Source organism: Sinohyriopsis cumingii, chromosome 15 (genome assembly GCF_028554795.1).
Source record: "Sinohyriopsis cumingii isolate HCF-2022 chromosome 15, ASM2855479v2, whole genome shotgun sequence".
In the NCBI taxonomy this organism is placed as follows: Eukaryota; Metazoa; Mollusca; class Bivalvia; order Unionida; family Unionidae; genus Sinohyriopsis; species Sinohyriopsis cumingii.
Window position 1 is genome coordinate 47,506,734 of NC_142975.1, and position 22,526 is coordinate 47,529,259.

Genomic DNA, 22,526 nt, shown 5'->3' on the forward strand with positions numbered 1-22,526 from the left:
GTAATTTTGCTTTTGATCTGTAATGATGGATGCTTTGGTATTGTATTATGATTGTATTGATAATGTTCCAAGGCAGTAAAGCTATGCCAATTAGGAGCACTGGCAGCAGATACCATACAGCAATTAATGAAATATATTGCTTTAATGCACACACACACACACACACACACACACACAGATATATATATATGTGTGTGTGTGTGTGTGTGTGTGTGTGTGTGTAGTAGCAAAAAGGCTATGGTACTTTGCCTATTTCTACTGGGAAGTATAAACAACCTGGTTAATATATGCAGTCTCAATTACCATATTCAGTGCAATATGAATACCATGCTCTTACAAAATATCATATTATGCTCTTAAAAATATCCATACCATGCAGTTACAAAATGTCCATACAGTGCTGTTACAAAATATCTGTACCATGCTGTTGTAAAATATCCATACCATGCTGTTACAAAATATCTGTACCATGTTCTTACAAAATATCCATACCGTGTTCTTACAAAATATCCACACCATGCTGTTACAAAATATCTGTACCATGTTCTTAGAAAATATCCATACCATGTTCTTACAAAATATCCACACCATGCTGTTACAAAATATCCATAACATGCTGTTACAAAATATCCATACCATGCTCTTACAAAATATCCCTTCTATATTTTTTGCTCTTAAAAAATATCCATTCCATGCTCTTTCATGCTATTTTTTAGGTGATTTTCATGACTTTAAAGCTCATCATAATGAGAACAAAGTCATAAACATTGTCCAAAGTGTATGTCTGTACTGAAAGAGTTAGCTCCCTTTGTGTTGAGAGGTCTGCACACAACGAATTTCCAAATTGTCAAGCCAGTAACATAGGCTGGTGACTAATAAATTTGGTGACTAACAAGCAGTTAGCTGTGTAGGAGAGTTGAAGCAGTGAGCATATGAAGGAGTAAAAAAGACTAATGTGCATGGTGCATCATTAGAAAAAAGTTCAAGAGATTCCATACTTTCATTAAGATGGAGGATGCTATTTATCATTTGTCTCACAAGCACTGGAATTGTATTGCAGTGGTCCATGAAATTTAACCCATGAGTAGTGACAAGACAAAAGAATGCACAGTGCCACATGGCTTGTATTGCTGCTTACTATTTATGTCTAAATATGTTCTGATATAATAAAATTTATAGTATTATTTATAGATGGTACATATCTTATTTATAGATAGATTGTAAGCAACAATATGAACACATGTGCATGGTGATACTTGTTTCAAGAAAATCCTTATGCTCTAGGCAAATTGTATCACTTGTTAGTTTCCATGATAGAACTGGTACATGCACATACTTAGAGATGTGTAATTTTTATGCAAGTTTTGACCAAAAGAGGGGTGGGCAATTATGTTTAGGCATGTAGAAGAGGGGTGGGCAATTATGTTTAGGCATGTAGAGTTCTTATATCAGATATACTTGTAAAAGTACAGTGAAAGTATATTGCTGCCATCATGCCTTGTTAAAAACATGTTTAAGTAAATCTATGTTATACTGTTTAAGTGCTTTTATTAAATACAGAGCATTGGAATGATATTCAAATCTGTTGAATTTTCAGTTAAACAAAATTAGGTCACAGAGATTTATTTTGTCTTTAACTAATTCTGCATTATTCATGGTGGTAAATTGGACAACATATTTAAAAATTGCCAAGCCAGTATATAATGACCACCTGTATTGCTTATATTTTGAGCAGGTGGGCTTTATTTACACGTATGAAATATCCTGATCAATGTACTAATAAATTGAATCTATTTTCATTGGTACGTGAGAAAGCTTGCCAGTAGCTTCTCGAGGGCTGGTGGTTCTTCCCGGGGTTTTCCAGGGTTTTTCCTCCACCAATTATACTGGCCGCCATGTATAGCCTATCTTGTGCTGAAAAATGGCATTAAACTCTACAACAACAACAACGAATCTATTTTTAAGAGCTAAGAAATCTAATGTTCATTATTTGTAAGTGACTGCAATAAAGGCCAGGTGTGATTGTATCTTTTATTTTGCCTGTGACTGTTATAAAGGCCAGGTGTAATTTTATCTTTTGTCTCACCTGTGAAGCATAGACTGAACATAATTATCACTTTTTCTACAGCATTGTTGTTCTCGTCACTGATGTTGCTGTAGACAACAATGTTAAGGTTTTGCATTGAGCTCAGTTCTCTGACACTGTCATAGAGACAGGCTTTCATAGGAAAAAAGGGGATGACTATATTCTACATATGTGTATAGATGTATTTTTAATGTTACACAGCATTACTTTTACTCACATTTCTTAAGATGGGTAATTGATTGGTTTTAATATATGATGTGGGTGGCCTGGAAGTATGCAGTGTTAATTGGCTATCAGTGAACTAAAATATGGAACTGAAATCCTTCATCGGGGCAAGGAGGGTTTAAGGAGTGACTTGAGTATAAGAAAGGATTGGAAAATAGGAAAATAGGGGATGTAGTTTTCATTTGACCGATGAGTTGTGGTTATTTTAGCCAGTGCTCTTATTACTGCCTGGACTTAAAATTTATGTTTGTTCTTATCTTGATTTCATGATATTTCTTGTTGCAGCAATTCAGTCTTTAGACACCCTCAATGACCAGATTGTGGAGTACATCTTCACGCCTACACTGGACAATGGACATGGTGACTGTTTAGAGCTGGAGAAGGAACTTCAACCAGGAGAGCAGGAAACTCTCAGGTCTTCAATGGTTCTGATCCGTAAGTTGCTTCTGGATGCACAAGCAAAATTCAGGAAAATGGTAGAAGATAACAAACAGCTTGCTGCCAAAATTGATGGATCAATCAATTTAGCCAATAAAGAAGTAGACACCCTGCGAGCTGAACTTGTGGATACAAATAAACGATTGATGGACATTCATAATGCTGCCAATGAGAGAAAAGATCAGGCAGTTCAAGTTAGTTCTGATGGTGAGTTTTGTTTTGGTTTGGATTTGAATAAAGTTAATTATTGTACCATTCAAGCATAAAAGATAATTGCTTTCAAAAGTGTCCCATAAGGTTGATTAATTGCTAATATAATGGGAAATTGTATGCAGTGAATGAGTTTAAATTTATTGCATCAAATTTGTCATTTAAACAATACTTTAGAATTTTTCAATAAGCTTTCAGTTCTATTTTATAGGTGTTACAAAGGCATTCTTTATTGACTGATTCTATATTTTTTAGAGTTGAAAAATGTGAAATGTTCCAATTTCAAAGTTGTGGGACAAAATCAATAGTAATTTGAAACATTGTTCAGTTCTTGTGTCACCGCTCTGGTGGCCTAGTAGTTAGAGTGTCCACCTTGGAAGCCAGAGGTCATGGGTTCAACCCCTGGCAGAGCCATACCAAAAACTTGGTACTTACAGCTGCCTCGCTTGGCGCTCAGCATTAAGAGGTTAGTGTTAGGACTGGTTGGCCTGGTGTCAGGATAATGTGACTGGGTGGGACATCATGCTATGTGCTTGTGGCATGATGCCCCAGTGCTAGACATCACTATAAACTGCCACACTGCAGACATCATAGCGATATGACTGAAAAATTGTTAAAAGCTACATTAAAAATCCTAATCACACACACACACACACACACACACACACAGAGTTCTTGTGTCCATATACCATCTTAACTCGCTTATAAGTCAAATCTGACTGCAAACTGCACAGACACAGAACTGTCACATAATGTGCCAGCAGATTTGGGTCTGTGCAGTTTGTTAGGAGTAATCAGTAGAACATACAAATTGGCACTGATCTGCAGGCACCTTATGCTGTGGCAGATTAGGATCTTTGTTGTTTGCAGTGTTACATGTTTAGGCTCGAATAAACAGTAACACAGAAAGAGAGTAAACAGCAAGCTTTTTAAAATTTAACAAATAATTTATTTCCCTGGAAACATTCTGTAAAAATGAAAAAACGAGAAGAACTTACGGTTTCAAGAATTAAATCCAAAAATAATCAGAGAATATTCCACAAATTAAATTGCAAAAGACCTAGTAATAAATGTTCTAATAATTTCAAGTTCAAATCCTGATGGAAAATCCAGGATGGATGACAGTGACGTATGCTGTAGTCAGTACTGTGCTTATCTACAGTTCCAGGTAGAAATATAAATAATGACACTCCAGTGCTGGAAATCCAAAATAAATTTGTAAGCAATGTCTTTCCAAAATTTCTGTGTAGGCACTCCTCAAAATATTTCCAGAGAAAAAAGACTTAATCCTTTTGAAGAAAATTATATCTCAAAATCTGGCTACAACAAAATAACTTTACATCAGTGTAAAAAGCCCAAAATTGAGAAATCTCTCTCTACGCATCTTTATTAAAACTAACAAAAGCGCGGTAATGGAAAAACCAGAATTGCAAAATCGAAAGGGGAGGGGGTCATGTGATCATATTTATGTCACAAACATCAAAAATGACCCTAACGAAAACCAATCATTTTAAAATAAAATAAAACTTGTTTATGAAGGTTGCTACAAATTCTGAAACAAAGTCAGAATTTAGATCAACACCAGGTGTTTATGAAAGAATGATTCAGGTCAACTGATTTTCTTGAAAAATATCATCTCCAGTGAATAAATTTAATTTATAATAGCATATAATAGAATAAAAAATTTAAAACTGACAAACAATTAAATTAAAATAAATATGAATTAAGTCAGATATATGTAACAGCAGTTCACCTCGACCTATCAGTGAGTATATACACTGCTCCCTGATGGCTGTGACTTCGTCAAAAATATGTACATGTGTAGGTTTATATTTACAGTTTACAGTGACTTTTTAATTCTTAATCTTGGCCACAATTTGAAACTTGCAGTGTCATCATTATCTGTTATCATTCAGGCTTCTCTCCATCTTGCACTGGCACTTTGATTTAGATTTGCATTCAGGGGGTAGTTCCCATGTATCTTGCCTGCATTGTCTGCTTTGGTTTGGTTAGGTTTAGGTAGGTTTAGTGTTTTACAGCAACATAAGAAGATTACATGCCAAGTAATGTAAAATGTCTTGTAGCTGATATAGATTGATCAGATGGTTGTAAGGTTGTAATCAAACCTGCATCCTCCTGGTCAGCAGTCTGAGTCCTTAACCCATTGAGCCACCATGCCTTATTAGCTACATTGTCAAACCCTCTTCTATTGTAATAAATGGGATACTAGAAAATTCATATTTTGTGTACAAAGTTCTAATTTTTCTTGTATTTAGATGGATTGTTTACATGTTAAAGATGCTAATATTTTACATTGTCCATGAAGTTGTGAGGGATGGGATAAATTTGATATACTGGAATAGTTGTGAGGAATGGGATAAATTTGATATACTGGAATAGTTGTGAGGGATGGGATGCATTTTCTAAACTGGAGCAGATGTGATGGATGGGATACATTTGATAAACTGGAGTAGTTGTGAGGGATGGGATAAATTTGATAAACTGGAGTAGTTGTGAGGGATGGGATAAATTTGATAAACTGGAGTAGTTGTGAGGGATGGCATAAATTTGATAAACTGGAACAGTTGTGAGGGATGGCATAAATTTGATAAATTGGAGTAGTTGTGAGGGATGGGATAAATTTGATAAACTGGAATAATTGTGAGGGATGGGATAAATTTGATAAACTGGAGTAGTTGTGAGAGATGGGATAAATTTGATAAACTGGAATAATTGTGAGGGATGGGATAAATTTGATAAACTGGAATAGTTGTGATGGATGGGATAAATTTGATAAACTGGAGCAGATATGATGGATGATATTAATTTTATAAACTGGAGCAGATGTGATAGATTGGAGAAATTTTATAAACTGGAGCAGATGTGATGGATGGGATAAATTTTATAAATTGGAGCAGATGTGATGGTTGGGATAAATTTGATAAACTGGAATAGTTGTGATGGTTGGGATAAATTTGATAAACTGGAGCAGATATGATGGATGATATTAATTTTATGAACTGGAGCAGATGTGATAGATGGGAGAAATTTTATAAACTGGAGCAGATGTGATGGATGGGATAAATTTTATAAACTGGAGCAGATGTGATGGATGGGATAAATTTGATAAACTGGAGCAGATGTGATGGATGGGATAAATTTTATAAATTGGAGCAGATATGATGGATGGGATAAATTTGAAAAACTGGAGCAGATGTGATGGATGGGATAAATTTGATAAACTGGAACAGATGTGATGGATGGGATAAATTTTATAAATTGGAGCAGATATGATGGATGGGATAAATTTGATAAACTGGAGCAGATGTGATGGATGGGATAAATTTTATAAATTGGAGCAGATGTGATGGTTGGGATAAATTTGATAAACTGGAATAGTTGTGATGGTTGGGATAAATTTGATAAACTGGAGCAGATATGATGGATGATATTAATTTTATGAACTGGAGCAGATGTGATAGATGGGAGAAATTTTATAAACTGGAGCAGATGTGATAGATGGGATAAATTTGATAAACTGGAGCAGATGTGATAGATGGGATAAATTTGATAAACTGGAGCAGATGTGATGGATGGGATAAATTTGATAAAACTGGAGCAGATGTGATGGATGGGATAAATTTTATAAATTGGAGCAGATGTGATGAATGGGATAAATTTGATAAACTGGAGCAGATGTGATGGATGGGATAAATTTGATAAACTGGAGCAGATGTGATGGATGGGATAAATTTTATAAATTGGAGCAGATATGATGGATGGGATAAATTTGATAAACTGGAGCAGATGTGATGGATGGGATACATTTTATAAACTGGAGCAGATGTGATGGTTGGGATAAATTTGATAAACTGGAATAGTTGTGATGGTTGGGATAAATTTGATAAACTGGAGCAGATATGATGGATGATATTAATTTTATGAACTGGAGCAGATGTGATAGATGGGAGAAATTTGATAAACTGGAGCAGATGTGATGGATGGGATATATTTGATAAACTGGAGCAGATGTGATGGATGGGATAAATTTTATAAATTGGAGCAGATGTGATGGATGGGATAAATTTTATAAACTGGAGCAGATGTGATGGATGGGATAAATTTGATAAACTGGAGCAGATGTGATAGATGGGAGAAATTTTATAAACTGGAGCAGATTTGATTGATGGGATAAATTTGATAAACTGGAGCAGATGTGATAGATGGGATAAATTTGATAAACTGGAGCAGATGTGATGGATGGGATAAATTTGATAAACTGGAGCAGATGTGATGGATGGGATAAATTTTATAAATTGGAGCAGATATGATGGATGGGATAAATTTGATAAACTGGAGCAGATGTGATGGATGGGATAAATTTGATAAACTGGAGCAGATGTGATGGATGGGATAAATTTTATAAATTGGAGCAGATATGATGGATGGGATAAATTTGATAAACTGGAGCAGATGTGATGGATGGGATAAATTTGATAAACTGGAGCAGATGTGATGGTTGGGATAAATTTGATAAACTGGAATAGTTGTGATGGTTGGGATAAATTTGATAAACTGGAGCAGATATGATGGATGATATTAATTTTATGAACTGGAGCAGATGTGATAGATGGGAGAAATTTTATAAACTGGAGCAGATGTGATGGATGGGATAAATTTGATAAACTGGAGCAGATGTGATGGATGGGATAAATTTTATAAATTGGAGCAGATGTGATGGATGGGATAAATTTTATAAATTGGAGCAGATGTGATGGATGGGATAAATTTGATAAACTGGAGCAGATGTGATGGATGGGATAAATTTTATAAACTGGAGCAGATATGATGGATGGGATAAATTTGATAAACTGGAGCAGATGTGATGGATGGGATAAATTTGATAAACTGGAGCAGATGTGATGGATGGGATAAATTTGATAAACTGGAGCAGATGTGATAGATGGGATAAATTTGATAAACTGGAGCAGATGTGATGGATGGGATAAATTTGATAAACTGGAGCAGATATGATGGATGGGATAAATTTTATGAACTGGAGCAGATGTGATGGATGGGATAAATTTTATAAACTGGAGCAGATGTGATAGATGGGATAAATTTTATAAATTGGAGCAGATGTGATGGATGGGATAAATTTGATAAACTGGAGCAGATGTGATGGATGGGATAAATTTGATAAACTGGAGCAGATGTGATGGATGGGATAAATTTGATAAACTGGAGCAGATGTGATAGATGGGATAAATTTGATAAACTGGAGCAGATGTGATGGATGGGATAAATTTGATAAATTGGAGCAGATGTGATGGATGGGATAAATTTTATAAATTGGAGCAGATGTGATGGATGGGATAAATTTGATAAACTGGAGCAGATGTGATGGATGGGATAAATTTGATAAACTGGAGCAGATGTGATAGATGGGATAAATTTTATAAATTGGAGCAGATGTGATGGATGGGATAAATTTGATAAACTGGAGCAGATGTGATGGATGGGATAAATTTGATAAACTGGAGCAGATGTGATGGATGGGATAAATTTTATAAATTGGAGCAGATATGATGGATGGGATAAATTTGATAAACTGGAGCAGATGTGATGGATGGGATAAATTTGATAAACTGGAGCAGATGTGATGGATGGGATAAATTTTATAAATTGGAGCAGATATGATGGATGGGATAAATTTGATAAACTGGAGCAGATGTGATAGATGGGATAAATTTGATAAACTGGAGCAGATGTGATGGATGGGATAAATTTTATAAATTGGAGCAGATGTGATGGATGGGATAAATTTTATAAATTGGAGCAGATGTGATGGATGGGATAAATTTGATAAACTGGAGCAGATGTGATGGATGGGATAAATTTGATAAACTGGAGCAGATGTGATAGATGGGATAAATTTTATAAATTGGAGCAGATGTGATGAATGGGATAAATTTTATAAACTGGAGCAGATGTGATGGATGGGATAAATTTGATTAACTGGAGTAGATGTGATAGATGGGATAAATTTGATAAACTGGAGCAGATGTGATGGATGGAATAAATTTGATAAACTGGAGCAGATGTGATGGATGGGATAAATTTGATAAACTGGAGCAGATGTGATGGATGGGATAAATTTGATAAACTGGAGCAGATGTGATGGATGGGATAAATTTGATAAACTGGAGCAGATGTGATGGATGGGATAAATTTTATAAACTGGAGCAGATGTGATGGATGGGATAAATTTTATGAACTGGAGCAGATGTGATAGATGGGATAAATTTGATAAACTGGAGTAGATGTGATGGACATATTTAGCAGTTATTTATGTAGGTTATAGTAATTTGAAGCATAAAGTAAGTGCAAATAACATGCCAACTTAATTCTTTCTTTTGTTATCCCTCCAAACCAAATTTGAGGGGAAGGGAAAATATAACATTAGCAATGTCCATCTGATTGTACATCTGTCCATCATTTCTTCTTTCCATCCATATACAAATGGTTTCCATCACACAACTTTAGTTTGCTGTTGACTTAATTCTCAAATCTTGTTGTGTACCTATGGTTACAAACAGAAGACTATCACTTTGGCAGCTGCCAAGTGCAAGGTCAAGGTCACTGGAAAATCAGTTTGCCTCTCTATATAAACGTTTCTTTGTTATGTTAATTTTATAATTGGAATAGTTGTGTTTGGTCAGCTCTTCTATTTTTCTGATGGCTATTTTTCTTAAGAGCAAAAAGTATTTGTCGTACCTGCCTTGGCAGAAGATTGGCATAGTTATCAGTTTGGCATCTATGTGCATGTCAATATATCCACATGTCTGTCTGTCTGTCCACCCTAAATTAAGTTAAATTTTTCATTAGACTAAGCTCAGTATTAAAGATTTTTTTAAAACTTTGTAGCTAAATAGTAGATAGGCTTGATTATGGGGTAGACATGATTAAGGCTAGGCTTGATTAAGGGGTAGGTTTGGTAAAAGGGAATCTTTTCTAAGTTATCTATGACACAAAGTTTTACCTCATCTTATTTCAATCATGATTATTGAAAAAAAAAACATGCAAAGACTTTGTATTAGTCAAGCAGTTTACAGTAATACCTTAATACGTGTAAATGTGTAATACACTTGCTTGGTAATTGTTTTCTTGATTCATAATGATCCTTATTTTAATTAACCTTTTGTATGTAATGTTTATCTGGCCTCTCTTGTCAGCTAGTTTATCTCTGTGTATCGTTCCATACAGTCATCCATCCACACCCTGGAGTAGTCTCTCGGCAAAAATTCCACATAGTGATCACTTTGGTGTCTGTCTGTGTCCTTCCATATATCCTTCCATCCACACCCCAGAGTAATCTCTGGTAACTCTACCAAATGCTTTACATTACTGATTTTGTCACTGTAAACCAACAGGTACTCCTACAGCGAGGCAAAAGACAGATGAGGAAAATGAATTGATTCAGTTACGTGAGGAAAATTCTCGCTTGCGAGCACAGTTCCGTGAGAATGAGGAATTAAAACTGGCCAAAATGTCAAACTGTGAACATCCATCCTATGGGGAGTTGAAATTGAATATGATTCAGATAAAACAGGAACTGAATAGAGCCAAGGAAGCACTGACAGGTAAGACAGAGTTACCTCCCTTAAGTTAAGAAATAACAGGTAAAACATACTTCTAAGGGCCCATAATGCTGGAGTCTTATAGCTCTCCATCTGTCTGTTGGTTGATCCATCCATATATCCGTCCATTCACACTTCTTGAAACCAGAATAGCTCTGCTGCCTTCCACATATTTGGATGCCATTCAGCAGGTTAATTAGTTAATTGCCAATGCAGATGTACCTTTTAAAAGCTCCCTTTTATTTGGTCCAATTTTCAGGGTGTTATTGCCTTGTTCCATCAATAGTTGATTTTTACTATTCCAGATCATTGTAACCAGAGGTATTGTTCCAGTAGATTTCATGTGACCCCGAGAGATCTACACTGATTCTGGTCAGTTCCTGTACCGCAGATTTTTACTGATTATTTGAATGATTTTCATGCATAAATGCATATTTTACGTGGGCTGTTCAAAATGTAAATAAAACTATGAAGTGTGCATTGTCCTGATCTAAGTTTTTATTAGGAATGCTGGCTAACCTGCGAACCTATTTTGTGATTTTATCATATTTTGACAGATCTAGCATTACTATCATTTACATACCATTTTATGTATGACACAGATCTCACTGAGTCATGTGAGAGGTTTGATCTCATCGAGTCATGTGAGAGGTCTAATCTCATTGAGTCATGTGAGAGGTTTGATCTCATAGTCATGTGAGAGGTCTGATTGGACAAGACTTTGTAATCTCATGAATCATTCAGTATATTGCATGTTTGGTGAGTGCAATGTCTCGAGATCTGTATATGTCTGTTATGGGTTTTATCATGTCATTTCCATTTTGAATAGAGTTATGGTCGTTGACAGTTAACTTCATACATATATCTTCACATGGTTTGGTTTGATGCTTTATGGCAAAGCAACACAAGTAGGTTATTTAATGCCAAGGAAATTGGAGTTAAGTGCCTTGTCCAAGGACACATCATGGTTACTGACCCAGGTTGGTCTAATGGTAGGATTTGAACCTGCATCCTTCGGCCAATAGTCTGACACACTACCCACTGAGACACTACTGCTTCAGATATCTTTACATGGGATGTGACTGGCATTCAACACATTCTTATACATTTTGTTTTGAATAAATTTAACATGTGCCTTTTATGAGATTTGTCTCATTTGGAAGAGTTATGGCCCCTGTCTGCCTCACCTTCTAAGTTTGTTTTCTGCAGCAGTTCCTTTACTAAGGAATACTGCATTGGAATCATTTATCATGCATCTTAATATTAGTGAGACCTTGAATGAATTTGGTTTCCAGAATTCCAGAATCTATCTCATTTGCAAGAGTTGGCCCCAGTATGCCCACCTTTTCTGAACTTTGGTATAGCAGCAGATGTTCTTTTGTTTAATGTCATGCTAAGTAAATTGTAGAGAGTGGAGCCCTTTGTAAGGCATCAGTCACAGCTAGCTTTTGTTTCTTTTATACCTGGTTGGATTCCTTTTGATTGAGACAAGCAGGTTCATTTTAAAGTTTCTCTCTCTTCCTCTCATATATATGCATGACACACAGGGACAAACACAGACACACACACACAGACACACACACAGACACACAAACACACACATGATATTTTGACAAGAAAATTTGCCAAAACTGTTCATTCCATGTTTATTTACCTGTCATATAAGACAGGGCATATTATGTTATGATGCCGTCCATCCATTCATAAGTCTGTCCATCTATCCATTGATTACTAATTTCATTTTTGCACAGTAAACTGGATGGCTTGTACTTGTAAGGAAAAAGTGTATCAGATTTGAGGTCAAAAGTCAACGTCACTGCCTGAAAGAACAAAATGGTTTCCATGTAATAACATGTTTTTAATCCTCTTAAGTTACCAAATTTTATGGATGGTTTGCCTTTGGTGTAAGGAAGAATTGTGTCAATTTCATGATCCAGGAGTATATGGTTGTAGTCACAAAGAATGAAAGAAAAAAATGATTTTCATTCAGTTTCATGATCACTGTGAATGAAACTAAAAATGTATTCTACACAAAACTTTAAATTATTGACCTTTTACCATCACCAAAGTTTGTGGATAATTTTCAGTTTGAATAAGATTGAAGCTTATTGGTTTTGTCATCCAAAGATAAAGTTAACTTTGACTGGAAAAGAAAAATGGTTTTTGAATATTACATTTAGTTTTAGACCATTTACTTTGATTTAAGATTGTAGAAGGTTTTTGCTTAAGTTATTGAAGAGGCCTGTTTTGTTTCTGGGCATAAGGCCAGGGTTACTGTGGCTGAAAGAAAAATGTGTTTTGCTTAGAACTATTTTTCTAGAGTAAGTTCCTTGACCAAACTTGGTGGATGGCACTTAGGTTACTAAAGATAACTATTTGATACTAATTGTCATAAGTCATGGTCAGGGTAAGTCTAATAAGAAACATTAAGTTTACTTCAAGATCATATACCAGGTCAAAGTCTCCAGAGTGATCTATACCTTACTAGAGGACCATTAAACATGGTGAGAGTATATAATGTAGCATTCATGATACTCTTGGTATGCATTGAAGGCCATGGTACTCTTGATATGCATTGAAGGCCATGATACTCTTATTATGCATTGAAGGCCATGGTACTCTTGGTATGCATTGAAGGCCATGGTACTCTTGGTATGCTTTGAAGGCCATGGTGCTCTTGGTATGCATTGATGGCCATGGTACTCTTAGTATGCATTGAAGGCCATGGTACTCTTGGTATGCATTGAAGGCCATGGTACTCTTGGTATGCTTTGAAGGCCATGGTACTCTTGGTATGCATTGAAGGCCATGGTACTCTTAGTATGCATTGAAGGCCATGGTACTCTTGGTATGCATTGAAGGCCATGGTACTCTTGGTATGCAAACTAGGACATAATGAAACCTCAGGAAATACATTGATTTCTTTTTTGTTATCCAGCAATGAAGGCAGACAGAAAGAGACTGAAGGGAGAGAAGCTTGAGCTGCTGAATCAGATCAAACAATTGTATGGCACTTTAGAGGACAAGGAGGCAGAGTTACGGGACTTCATGTGCACCTATGAGCAACGCATGAGAGAAAATGATGAAAGCATCAAACAGGTTGTGTCCAAGTTTTTGTAGTCACTTCTCCTTATAACAGTCATTTTTGGCAATTTTGTTATGTATACCTCTCTCATACTTCCACACATCCACTATAGTCTTTAAAGATTAATCACTGCATGCGAAATTGCAACTGAGATTCAAACTTTGGTTATCAGTTGGGATACTGATAGTAATCTTCCACTGATAAATAAAATTTACAGTTTCCATTGTCCTCAATAAATATTCATCTAATGGATTTACTATTTGATGCAAATCATGTATGACTAAAACAACAAATCATAATGATAACAAGTAACGACAAAAGATACATGGAAGATGCATTATATTTTGTGTACTACTGTATTGATAGGAGATCTTAAGGTCTAAGTGTCAGCTGGAAATATCAGTATATTAATTAATTGATTATTTGCAAAAATACCTTTTTTGCATTAATTATTTAAATATTTTGAAATGGTATTTGCTTTAGATGCATGTTTAAAACTGCCAGCTTTGTGATCTGTGATTTAAATTCCTTCATCATGGGACCTTATTACATTACTCCATTATAATACTGTCCATGGGTTTAATATAGTATACAACCTTATAGTGAAACTACCTTATAATGAAGTACAAGATATAGTACCCCTCATTGTAATGCTGTCAATGTAAGCCATAGAATATACCACATTATAGTGAAACTACCTTATAATGAAATGCAAGATATAGTACCCATGTAAGCCATATGATATACAACCTTATAGTGAGGTTGCCTTATAATGAAGTACAGTATATATAGTACCACTCATTATAATGCTGTCCATGTTAACCATAGAATATACCTTATTATAGTGAAACTACCTTATAATGAAGTACAAGATATAGTACCCCTCATTATAATGCTGTCCATGTAAGCCATAGAATATACCACATTATAGTGAGACTGCCTGTAATGAAGTCATGATACAGCACTCTCTCATTGTAATGCTGTCAGTGTAAGCCATATAATATACAACCTTATAGTGAGACTGCCTATAATGTAGTCATGATGCAGTACTTCATCATTATAATGCTGTCCATGTAAGCCATAGAATATACCACATTATAGTGAGACTGCCTGTAATGAAGTCATGATACAGCACTCTCTCATTGTAATGCTGTCAGTGTAAGCCATATAATATACAACCTTATAGTGAGACTTCCTATAATGTAGTCATGATGCTTTTTGTTGTTGTTGTTGTTGTTGTAGGGTTTAACGCTATTTTTCAGCACACGATAGGCTATACATGGCGGCTAGTATTAATGGTGGAGGAAGAACCCAGGAAATCACCAGAAAGAACCACCGACCCACGAGAAGCTACTGGCAAGCTTTTTCACATATCCACACTGGCCAAATCCAAGACTCGAACCCATGCAGACAGAGGTGAGGTGGCAGTGTTCCGTAATAGAGAGTACTTTAGACCACTCGGGGCCCCTAGTCATGATGCAGTACTCCATCATTATAATACTGTCCATTTAAGCCATAGAGTATACAACCTTATAGTGAGACTGCCTTATAATGTAGTCATGATGCATTACTCCATCATTATAATGCTGTCCATGTAAGCCATAGAGTATAGAATATACGACCTTATAGTGAGACTGCCTATAATGTAGTCATGATGCAGTACTCCATCATTATAATGCTGTCCATGAAAGCCATAGAATATACAACCTTATAGTGAGACTGCCTATAATGTAGTCATGATGCAGTACTCCATCATTATAATGCTGTCCATGTAAGCCGTAGAGTATACCATGTTATAGCGAGACTCCCTATAATGAGGTACATGACTTGTATAATTTTACTACCACTTAATGAATGGAATCCATGATGATACTTGGCTTATTACAGGAATGGTATTATAATAAAGGGTCTTGTAGTAAGGGAATACTTTATCTAATGTGTACAATGAGGATTATTACAAATTCACTAAAGGTAGGTGTTTGGAATTAATTATTGCCCTGACATCAGCTCAAGGCATAGGGTTGATACCTCTGGATATTTGATTTAAATTCTTATTTTACTGAAAAACTTTCTGTGTTGCATGTGGTCACCATTATAATTCTATAGATGAGTACAGGAAGTAGCTTTGATTTAGTGAAATAACTTCATGATAGCTTGGGTTATTGTAACCTCCTATGGATGTCTGGATGTCCTCTTGTTTGCTTTGATTCAGGTAGTATCAACAAAAAGTGTATGCATAAATATTTCCATTCTAAACCTACATTTGACCCCATCTAATACTTAACCCTATTTTGAAAATCAGATTTGGGGCAGAAGTATTTCCCATTGTAAGAACAAACCTCTGAAGTTTGAGGAACATGTTATTATGTTTAATTCAAACTTTTGCACATTTGATTTTTTAAACTTATATTTTGTAAAAGATCATAACATCAAATTTCTGGATGCCAGAGATGAGTTTAATTCCAGGCTTAAGTTTGGTCGGTGAAATCCATGCCTAGGACATTTGATTGTCATTATACATGTTTAGAGCTTTAGTTTTTTCCTTAGTTCCTTATTGTATAAATTTTGGAATATTTTACATTTCTTTAAATTGTTCTATCTGATTATTTGTTTGAAGTTTTCATTCTTGATTTCTTTTAGCTGGTGACTGAGAAAGAAGATAGTGATAGGCAACGGTGGGAAATAATTAGAAGGGCTCAGGATGCCGTCAAGAAAGTTGTCTTGTTACAGACACAGAATGATGCACAAGAACAACACATACGGAAGCAGGAAGCTGAATTAGCAATGGTATTGTGATACATTTTACTGGCCATGTCATAAAAATGGCAGTGTACCTTCCAGCAAAATGCAGTCTTATAGACACACATATGATACACTGATGATAGAAATACCCTCTCTTCTTTCCCATCTCCTTCCTAGGAAGCCCTGCAGTTTTGTTAATTATGGCTTGCACTGAGATGCAGGAGCCCTATTGTAGTCACCATTTCTGTCCATCTTTCAGGCTCTTCTGTCTATCTGTCAGTCCATTCTGTCCATCCGTCATCTGTCAGGCCGTTCTGTTCATCCATTCACACTTGTAGTAACCAGCATAGTTCTGCAACTTTGACACATAATTAGATGTCATTTGGTTGGTTAATTGCCCAATACAGGTGCAGAGGTATGTTTAAGGTTTCTTCCTTTAGGCCCAGTTGCAACAGTGTTGTTGCCCTTATTTTCAATGATTTTACTTCATCACTATGGGGGCGCTCACCAGTTAATATGTACTTTTGAGAGAGTGACATATGTAAGGTGAAGTAGTTCACATTTAAAACATGCACAATGGAGAGAATGTTGGCATACCTCTATGCTACATTAATGTAATGTGGATGATATTTCTTTGGATATTGTACTTTTGGAAATTTTACATGATTTAAGCACACTGCTAACTAAAATGACTGCTCCCTTGTGTTAAAAAATCAGCCTGAATTAGTCTAAAGTACACAATACATAGCAGCTATGAAAATAGGGAAAATAAATTTCCAGACTAGACAATACCACTTCTTTTTTATACAATTTACCTCTGAAGTTCAGGAAGTGAAAATGATCAAGTAGAGCTAGCACTTTTTTGAAAGGTGCATATCTGAAGTAAGGCCAAGCTGTATACTCTATAACCCATAGTACACCCATCAATCATACACCAAATTAAAGGGAATTAAAGGTTCTTTGAATTATACCTAAGATATACAAGGTCTTTTTTAAATAGCCAGTATAACTAGTGAGGAAAGCCATGGAAATTATTTTTCTTTAAAATCCTAACCCTATGCAAAATACGATACTGTAGAGCGCCACCTATAGCAGAGCCTCCCAACCAGCATAGTTCAGGAACCATTTAACATATTTGGATGTGGCTTTTATTTCGTACATAGCATTAGATGTGCCTATTATGGATTTTGTTTTATCACCAGCATTTCAGATAGAGTTATGTCCCTTGACATGTTAACTTCATATGAAATTCTGTTTATAACCAGCACAGTTCATCGTCCCTTTTATGTATTTGTTTGAGATTTTTGGTTGGTAAATTTCTTATATATGTGCTTTTTAATGGTTTCATCTTTTCAAGTCCAATTTCAAAAGAGTAAGCCTTTGTCCATCAATATTAAAACTACAAAATGGTGCAAATCCATGTAACCAGCATAGCTTAGAAACCATTCAATATATTCTGCTAAAATTAGGCATGTACATTGTCTCTAAGCCATTGGTGCCTTTTGTTTTTTTCTTCTCAGCTTCATGTGGGATAGAGTTATGTCCCTTGAGGTACTTAAGTATGAACATTATGACACACACTTACCCTATGCATTATGTGTTTCATCTCATTATATAGAGTTTTGGCCCCTGATTTCTTGTCCATCTGACTTTTATTTCTGTCAGATAACTTCCTTCACCAGAATGTCTTTGAACTGAAACCAAATTTCTCATGTGACTTAAAATTGATAAGCCCTTGAATGAGTTTGACTTCCAGCATTATACATATCATTTACAGGAGTTAGCACCCCCTGATTTGTGTACACCATCCTGATTTTGGTTTCTGCAGAATAACTTGATTCAGCTTTGTTGGATTTCAACCAGTTTTGGCATGCAACTTTATGTTGACAAGACCTTGATTGAATTCAGTATCATTTAGAAGAGTTATGTCCCCAGTTTGCCATTCCTCGTAACTTTGTGGACATCAGCATTCCTTTAATTAGGAATATGACATTGCAGCCAGAGCTATTTTGCATCTTTATATTGATGAAATCTTGAATGAGTCAGCTTGTCAGCACATTCCAGGCCATCATTTAAAGGGTTATGGTACCTGAATGCATATCTTCTTTAAATTTTCAGCAGATGTTCTTCTGTTTAAGACAAGCAAGTTGTTGAAAGTGGGGCTCATTGTGATGCACTGAATGTGTAGTTGAATTTTTTAAAGCTCTACCAGGAGAGCTCATGGGATGCCCTGTTGTCTGTCCATCCATCTGTTAGCACAAATTTGTTATCAAGTCTAACTTCATATACACATTCATCCCATGATCTAGTTGGTACTGAATGAAAATGTTGTAGCTCAGACACCAAAAGACTTCTTATGACATACTGTTGGTACTGAATGAAAATGTTGTAGCTCAGACACCAAAAGACTTCTTATGACATACTGTTGGTACTGAATGAAAATGTTGTAGCTCAGACACCAAAAGACTTCTTATGACATAATATTGGTACTGAATGAAAATGTTGTAGCTCAGACACCAAAAGACTTCTTATGACATACTGTTGGTACTGAATGAAAATGTTGTAGCTCAGACACCAAAAGACTTCTTATGACATACTGTTGGTACTGAATGAAAATGTTGTAGCTCAGACACCAAAAGACTTCTTATGACATACTGTTGGTACTGAATGAAAATGTTGTAGCTCAGACACCAAAAGACTTCTTATGACATAATATTGGTACTGAATGAAAATGTTGTAGCTCAGACACCAAAAGACTTCTTATGACATAATATTGGTACTGAATTAAAATTGTGTAGCTCAGACACCATAAGACTTCTTATGACATAATATTGGTACTGAATGAAAATGTTGTAGCTCAGACACCAAAAGACTTCTTATGACATAATATTGGTACTGAATGAAAATTGTGTAGCTCAGATACCAAAAGACTTCTTATGACATACTGTTGGTACTGAATGAAAATGTTGTAGCTCAGACACCAAAAGACTTCTTATGACATACTGTTGGTACTGAATGAAAATGTTGTAGCTCAGACACCAAAAGACTTCTTATGACATACTGTTGGTACTGAATGAAAATGTTGTAGCTCAGACACCAAAAGACTTCTTATGACATAATATTGGTACTGAATGAAAATGTTGTAGCTCAGACACCAAAAGACTTCTTATGACATAATATTGGTACTGAATTAAAATTGTGTAGCTCAGACACCAAAAGACTTCTTATGACATAATATTGGTACTGAATGAAAATGTTGTAGCTCAGACACCAAAAGACTTCTTATGACATAATATTGGTACTGAATGAAAATTGTGTAGCTCAGACACCAAAAGACTTCTTATGACATACTGTTGGTACTGAATGAAAATGTTGTAGCTCAGACACCAAAAGACTTCTTATGACATAATATTGGTACTGAATGAAAATGTTGTAGCTCAGACACCAAAAGACTTCTTATGACATAATATTGGTACTGAATGAAAATGTTGTAGCTCAGACACCAAAACACTTCTTATGACATAATGTTGGTCCGTAATGAAAATGGTGCAGATCTGATGTCATTGCTACTCTACTGGAGTGTTGTATCACACATGTTTTACTAAAAGAATCTTCATGATGTCTAGTTGGTCCTAAATGAAAATGGCAGCCATCTTGTAAATATTGTCAGAATATTTATGCTATCTAGTTGGGTCTTAATGAAAATCAGTCAGTCTGATGTAAAATATGGCTGCCACATATTGACATCTTGTTACTAACTCTCCTGAATTGATGGTCATATAAAATTGGGGTTTTTATATAAAAAATCTTTGAATGGTATCTTAAGTTTATCTTAAATGAAAATGGTGACAGGTTTACATCTGATATGGTTGATACAGTGGCTAATTCGACTAAGTTGCAAGACTATAAGAAAGAGATATGGTCTTGTCTTTAATTCCTTTAAATTCTTTTGAGATTGTAGATTTGTAGATGAATCAGTCCCTCTGATGGACCCATGTTATTCTTGGGATTTAGTATCATTCAAGATAACATCTGTCTGTCTGTTACATGATCTCCTAAACTGCTGGGCCGATTTTCACCAAACTTGATCAGTATCGTTACCCATAACCAACTGTAAGAGTGTTATAATATGGCTCCCTCATGTGTTGTCCCTGGAAGGAAGTGAAAAGTCATTAGTACAAAAATTCAATATACAAAGACATTGTGAAATTTTTCTCGATTATAATTGGTAGATGCAGTCATGGGTTATTACCCTTTGGTCCGGTCTCCCCATAGTGGTGATTTATAATATATAGTATAGGGATTTGACAATGGATGCTTATTGTCCACTCTCTTTACAGCTTAAGGAACATCTTTCATCCAGTGGGACAAGGCTGTCCTTTGACTTCCCAGATACACCCAAAAGTATGGAATCTGCTACTACAAGTGATGATCTCCCTCCATATGAGACCCCTCCACCCTCAGCGAACCACACCAGTAAAGAAGAATATTTCACGGGTTAGTGTTGGGATAATACAACAGTAAATACATTTGCTCAGCCCATGTGTGGTACCAGGTTCAGTCCCTGTATGGTCCCAGGTTCAGTTTCTGCATGAGTCATTGGTTGCTTTTGAATTTTTTCCAGGTTGTTTAGCATCCTTTATATCATAAATAAGAGTACTTCATGCTAGGATCTACCTGTTCCTTCAAAATTAAGAGTAAAGTTAAGAAGCTTGTTGTTCAATCAGCTGGCAGGGTTTAATCATTTAACTACAGTAGAGTGAATGTGGGAAAAAGGCAAAACATAATAGTCTAAAATTTGTTTTAGCTGACCTGCCTGTAGGGTCAAGTGAGCTTATTGTATGGTCCTGCATCTATCATGTATCTTATGTCCAGCTTGAATTGTCCATCCATTGTCCATTGGCATTTGCTGTTGTAAAATCTCTTACAAATTCATACCTGTCAACTTGAACAGTTTACCCGTAATTTGTAAGTTTTTTCCCTCTCATTTTTGTCAGTGTACAACCGTTTCATACCTTTTATTCTTATAAAAATTCATGTTTTTTTTTTTTTTAATTTTGAAAATCTTTTTTGTTGATCCTGGGAGTCAGGACATAATTTTTTTTAAATTGAGCATGATCCGGAATCTTTTTAAGCTATGCACAGTCAACATGGGGATAACTCTAATATGCGTTGGAAGGCGATGGAAGCCGGGAATGCTGAAATCCAGTTAAGTGAAAGTATCTTTCTTTAGCAAAATGAATAAAAATATATTAAAAATATATTAATATTTAAGGAAGTGTTTAGATGACTTAATTTCATTCAAGATTCTTATGATTTTTTTAACTGATTTTGGTATTTCAAACTTCCATCGCATTCCAGGCAACTGAAATGTAGGCCAACAGAACTTGAAAACATATCCATTTGCTTGTGTGGGAATTTGAATTTATTAGGAAAAAGATATCAGTGAAAGTAAAGTGTGACTAAAATGTTATAACTTTAATTTGTAGAAAAGCGCCGATATGGGATACTAAGTGTATGAAATGTTCCTGAAAATTTTACTTATCGTTTGAAGTTAATCGATGTCGGGACATGCTACACAGTGCCGTTATTTGGCAATAAGACCTTGACACCTACAAAAGAAATATCAGGTTGAAGTCTTATATCGTAAGGCTAAGGGTTTATGGGGGGAAAATATAAATATGTAATAATGAGACCATGATAAATCCAAAGAAGTTAATATTACACCTTGAAAATTCATTTTTCAAAATACCTTGCACATATCTTATTTTTGTACTAGTAGCAACACTTTCGATTTTGAGTTGCTCCACACCTGGAAAATGAAGAACATAAAGATGAGTGCATGCTGCCTGATGAGTGTGTGCATGTATTAACAGATGATTGCCAGGAAAGGAGCTTTTATAGCTACTGGCTGAATATTATCAGCCAGACAATTAGAACTGGTGGCATCTGCTTCCCAAATCTGAAATTAGTTATTAAGTGACTACTTTTACAGTGACACCTTTTAGTATTCCAGGTGTCAAATTTTTTCATTTCAATTAGCTATCACACATGTTTATGAGTTTATGATATGGGAGAAGTTAAATGACAGATAATGCCA

The 22,526-nt window shown here is 35.4% G+C and overlaps 1 protein-coding gene across 7 annotated transcripts in view; it reads left to right on the forward strand.

Annotated features, from left to right (window-relative positions):
* Window positions 1-22,526, forward strand: part of LOC149781745 (kazrin-like) — a 196,186-nt gene that overhangs the window by 128,228 nt on the left and 45,432 nt on the right. For all 7 annotated transcript variants that reach the window (XM_089935863.1, XM_089935864.1, XM_089935862.1 and 4 more), the window contains 5 exons: window positions 2,597-2,956; window positions 10,393-10,602; window positions 13,538-13,698; window positions 16,325-16,471; window positions 20,767-20,923. In XM_089935863.1, coding sequence (XP_089791989.1) covers window positions 2,597-2,956; window positions 10,393-10,602; window positions 13,538-13,698; window positions 16,325-16,471; window positions 20,767-20,923 — 1,035 coding nt within the window. The remainder of the gene's footprint in view (window positions 1-2,596; window positions 2,957-10,392; window positions 10,603-13,537; window positions 13,699-16,324; window positions 16,472-20,766; window positions 20,924-22,526) is intronic.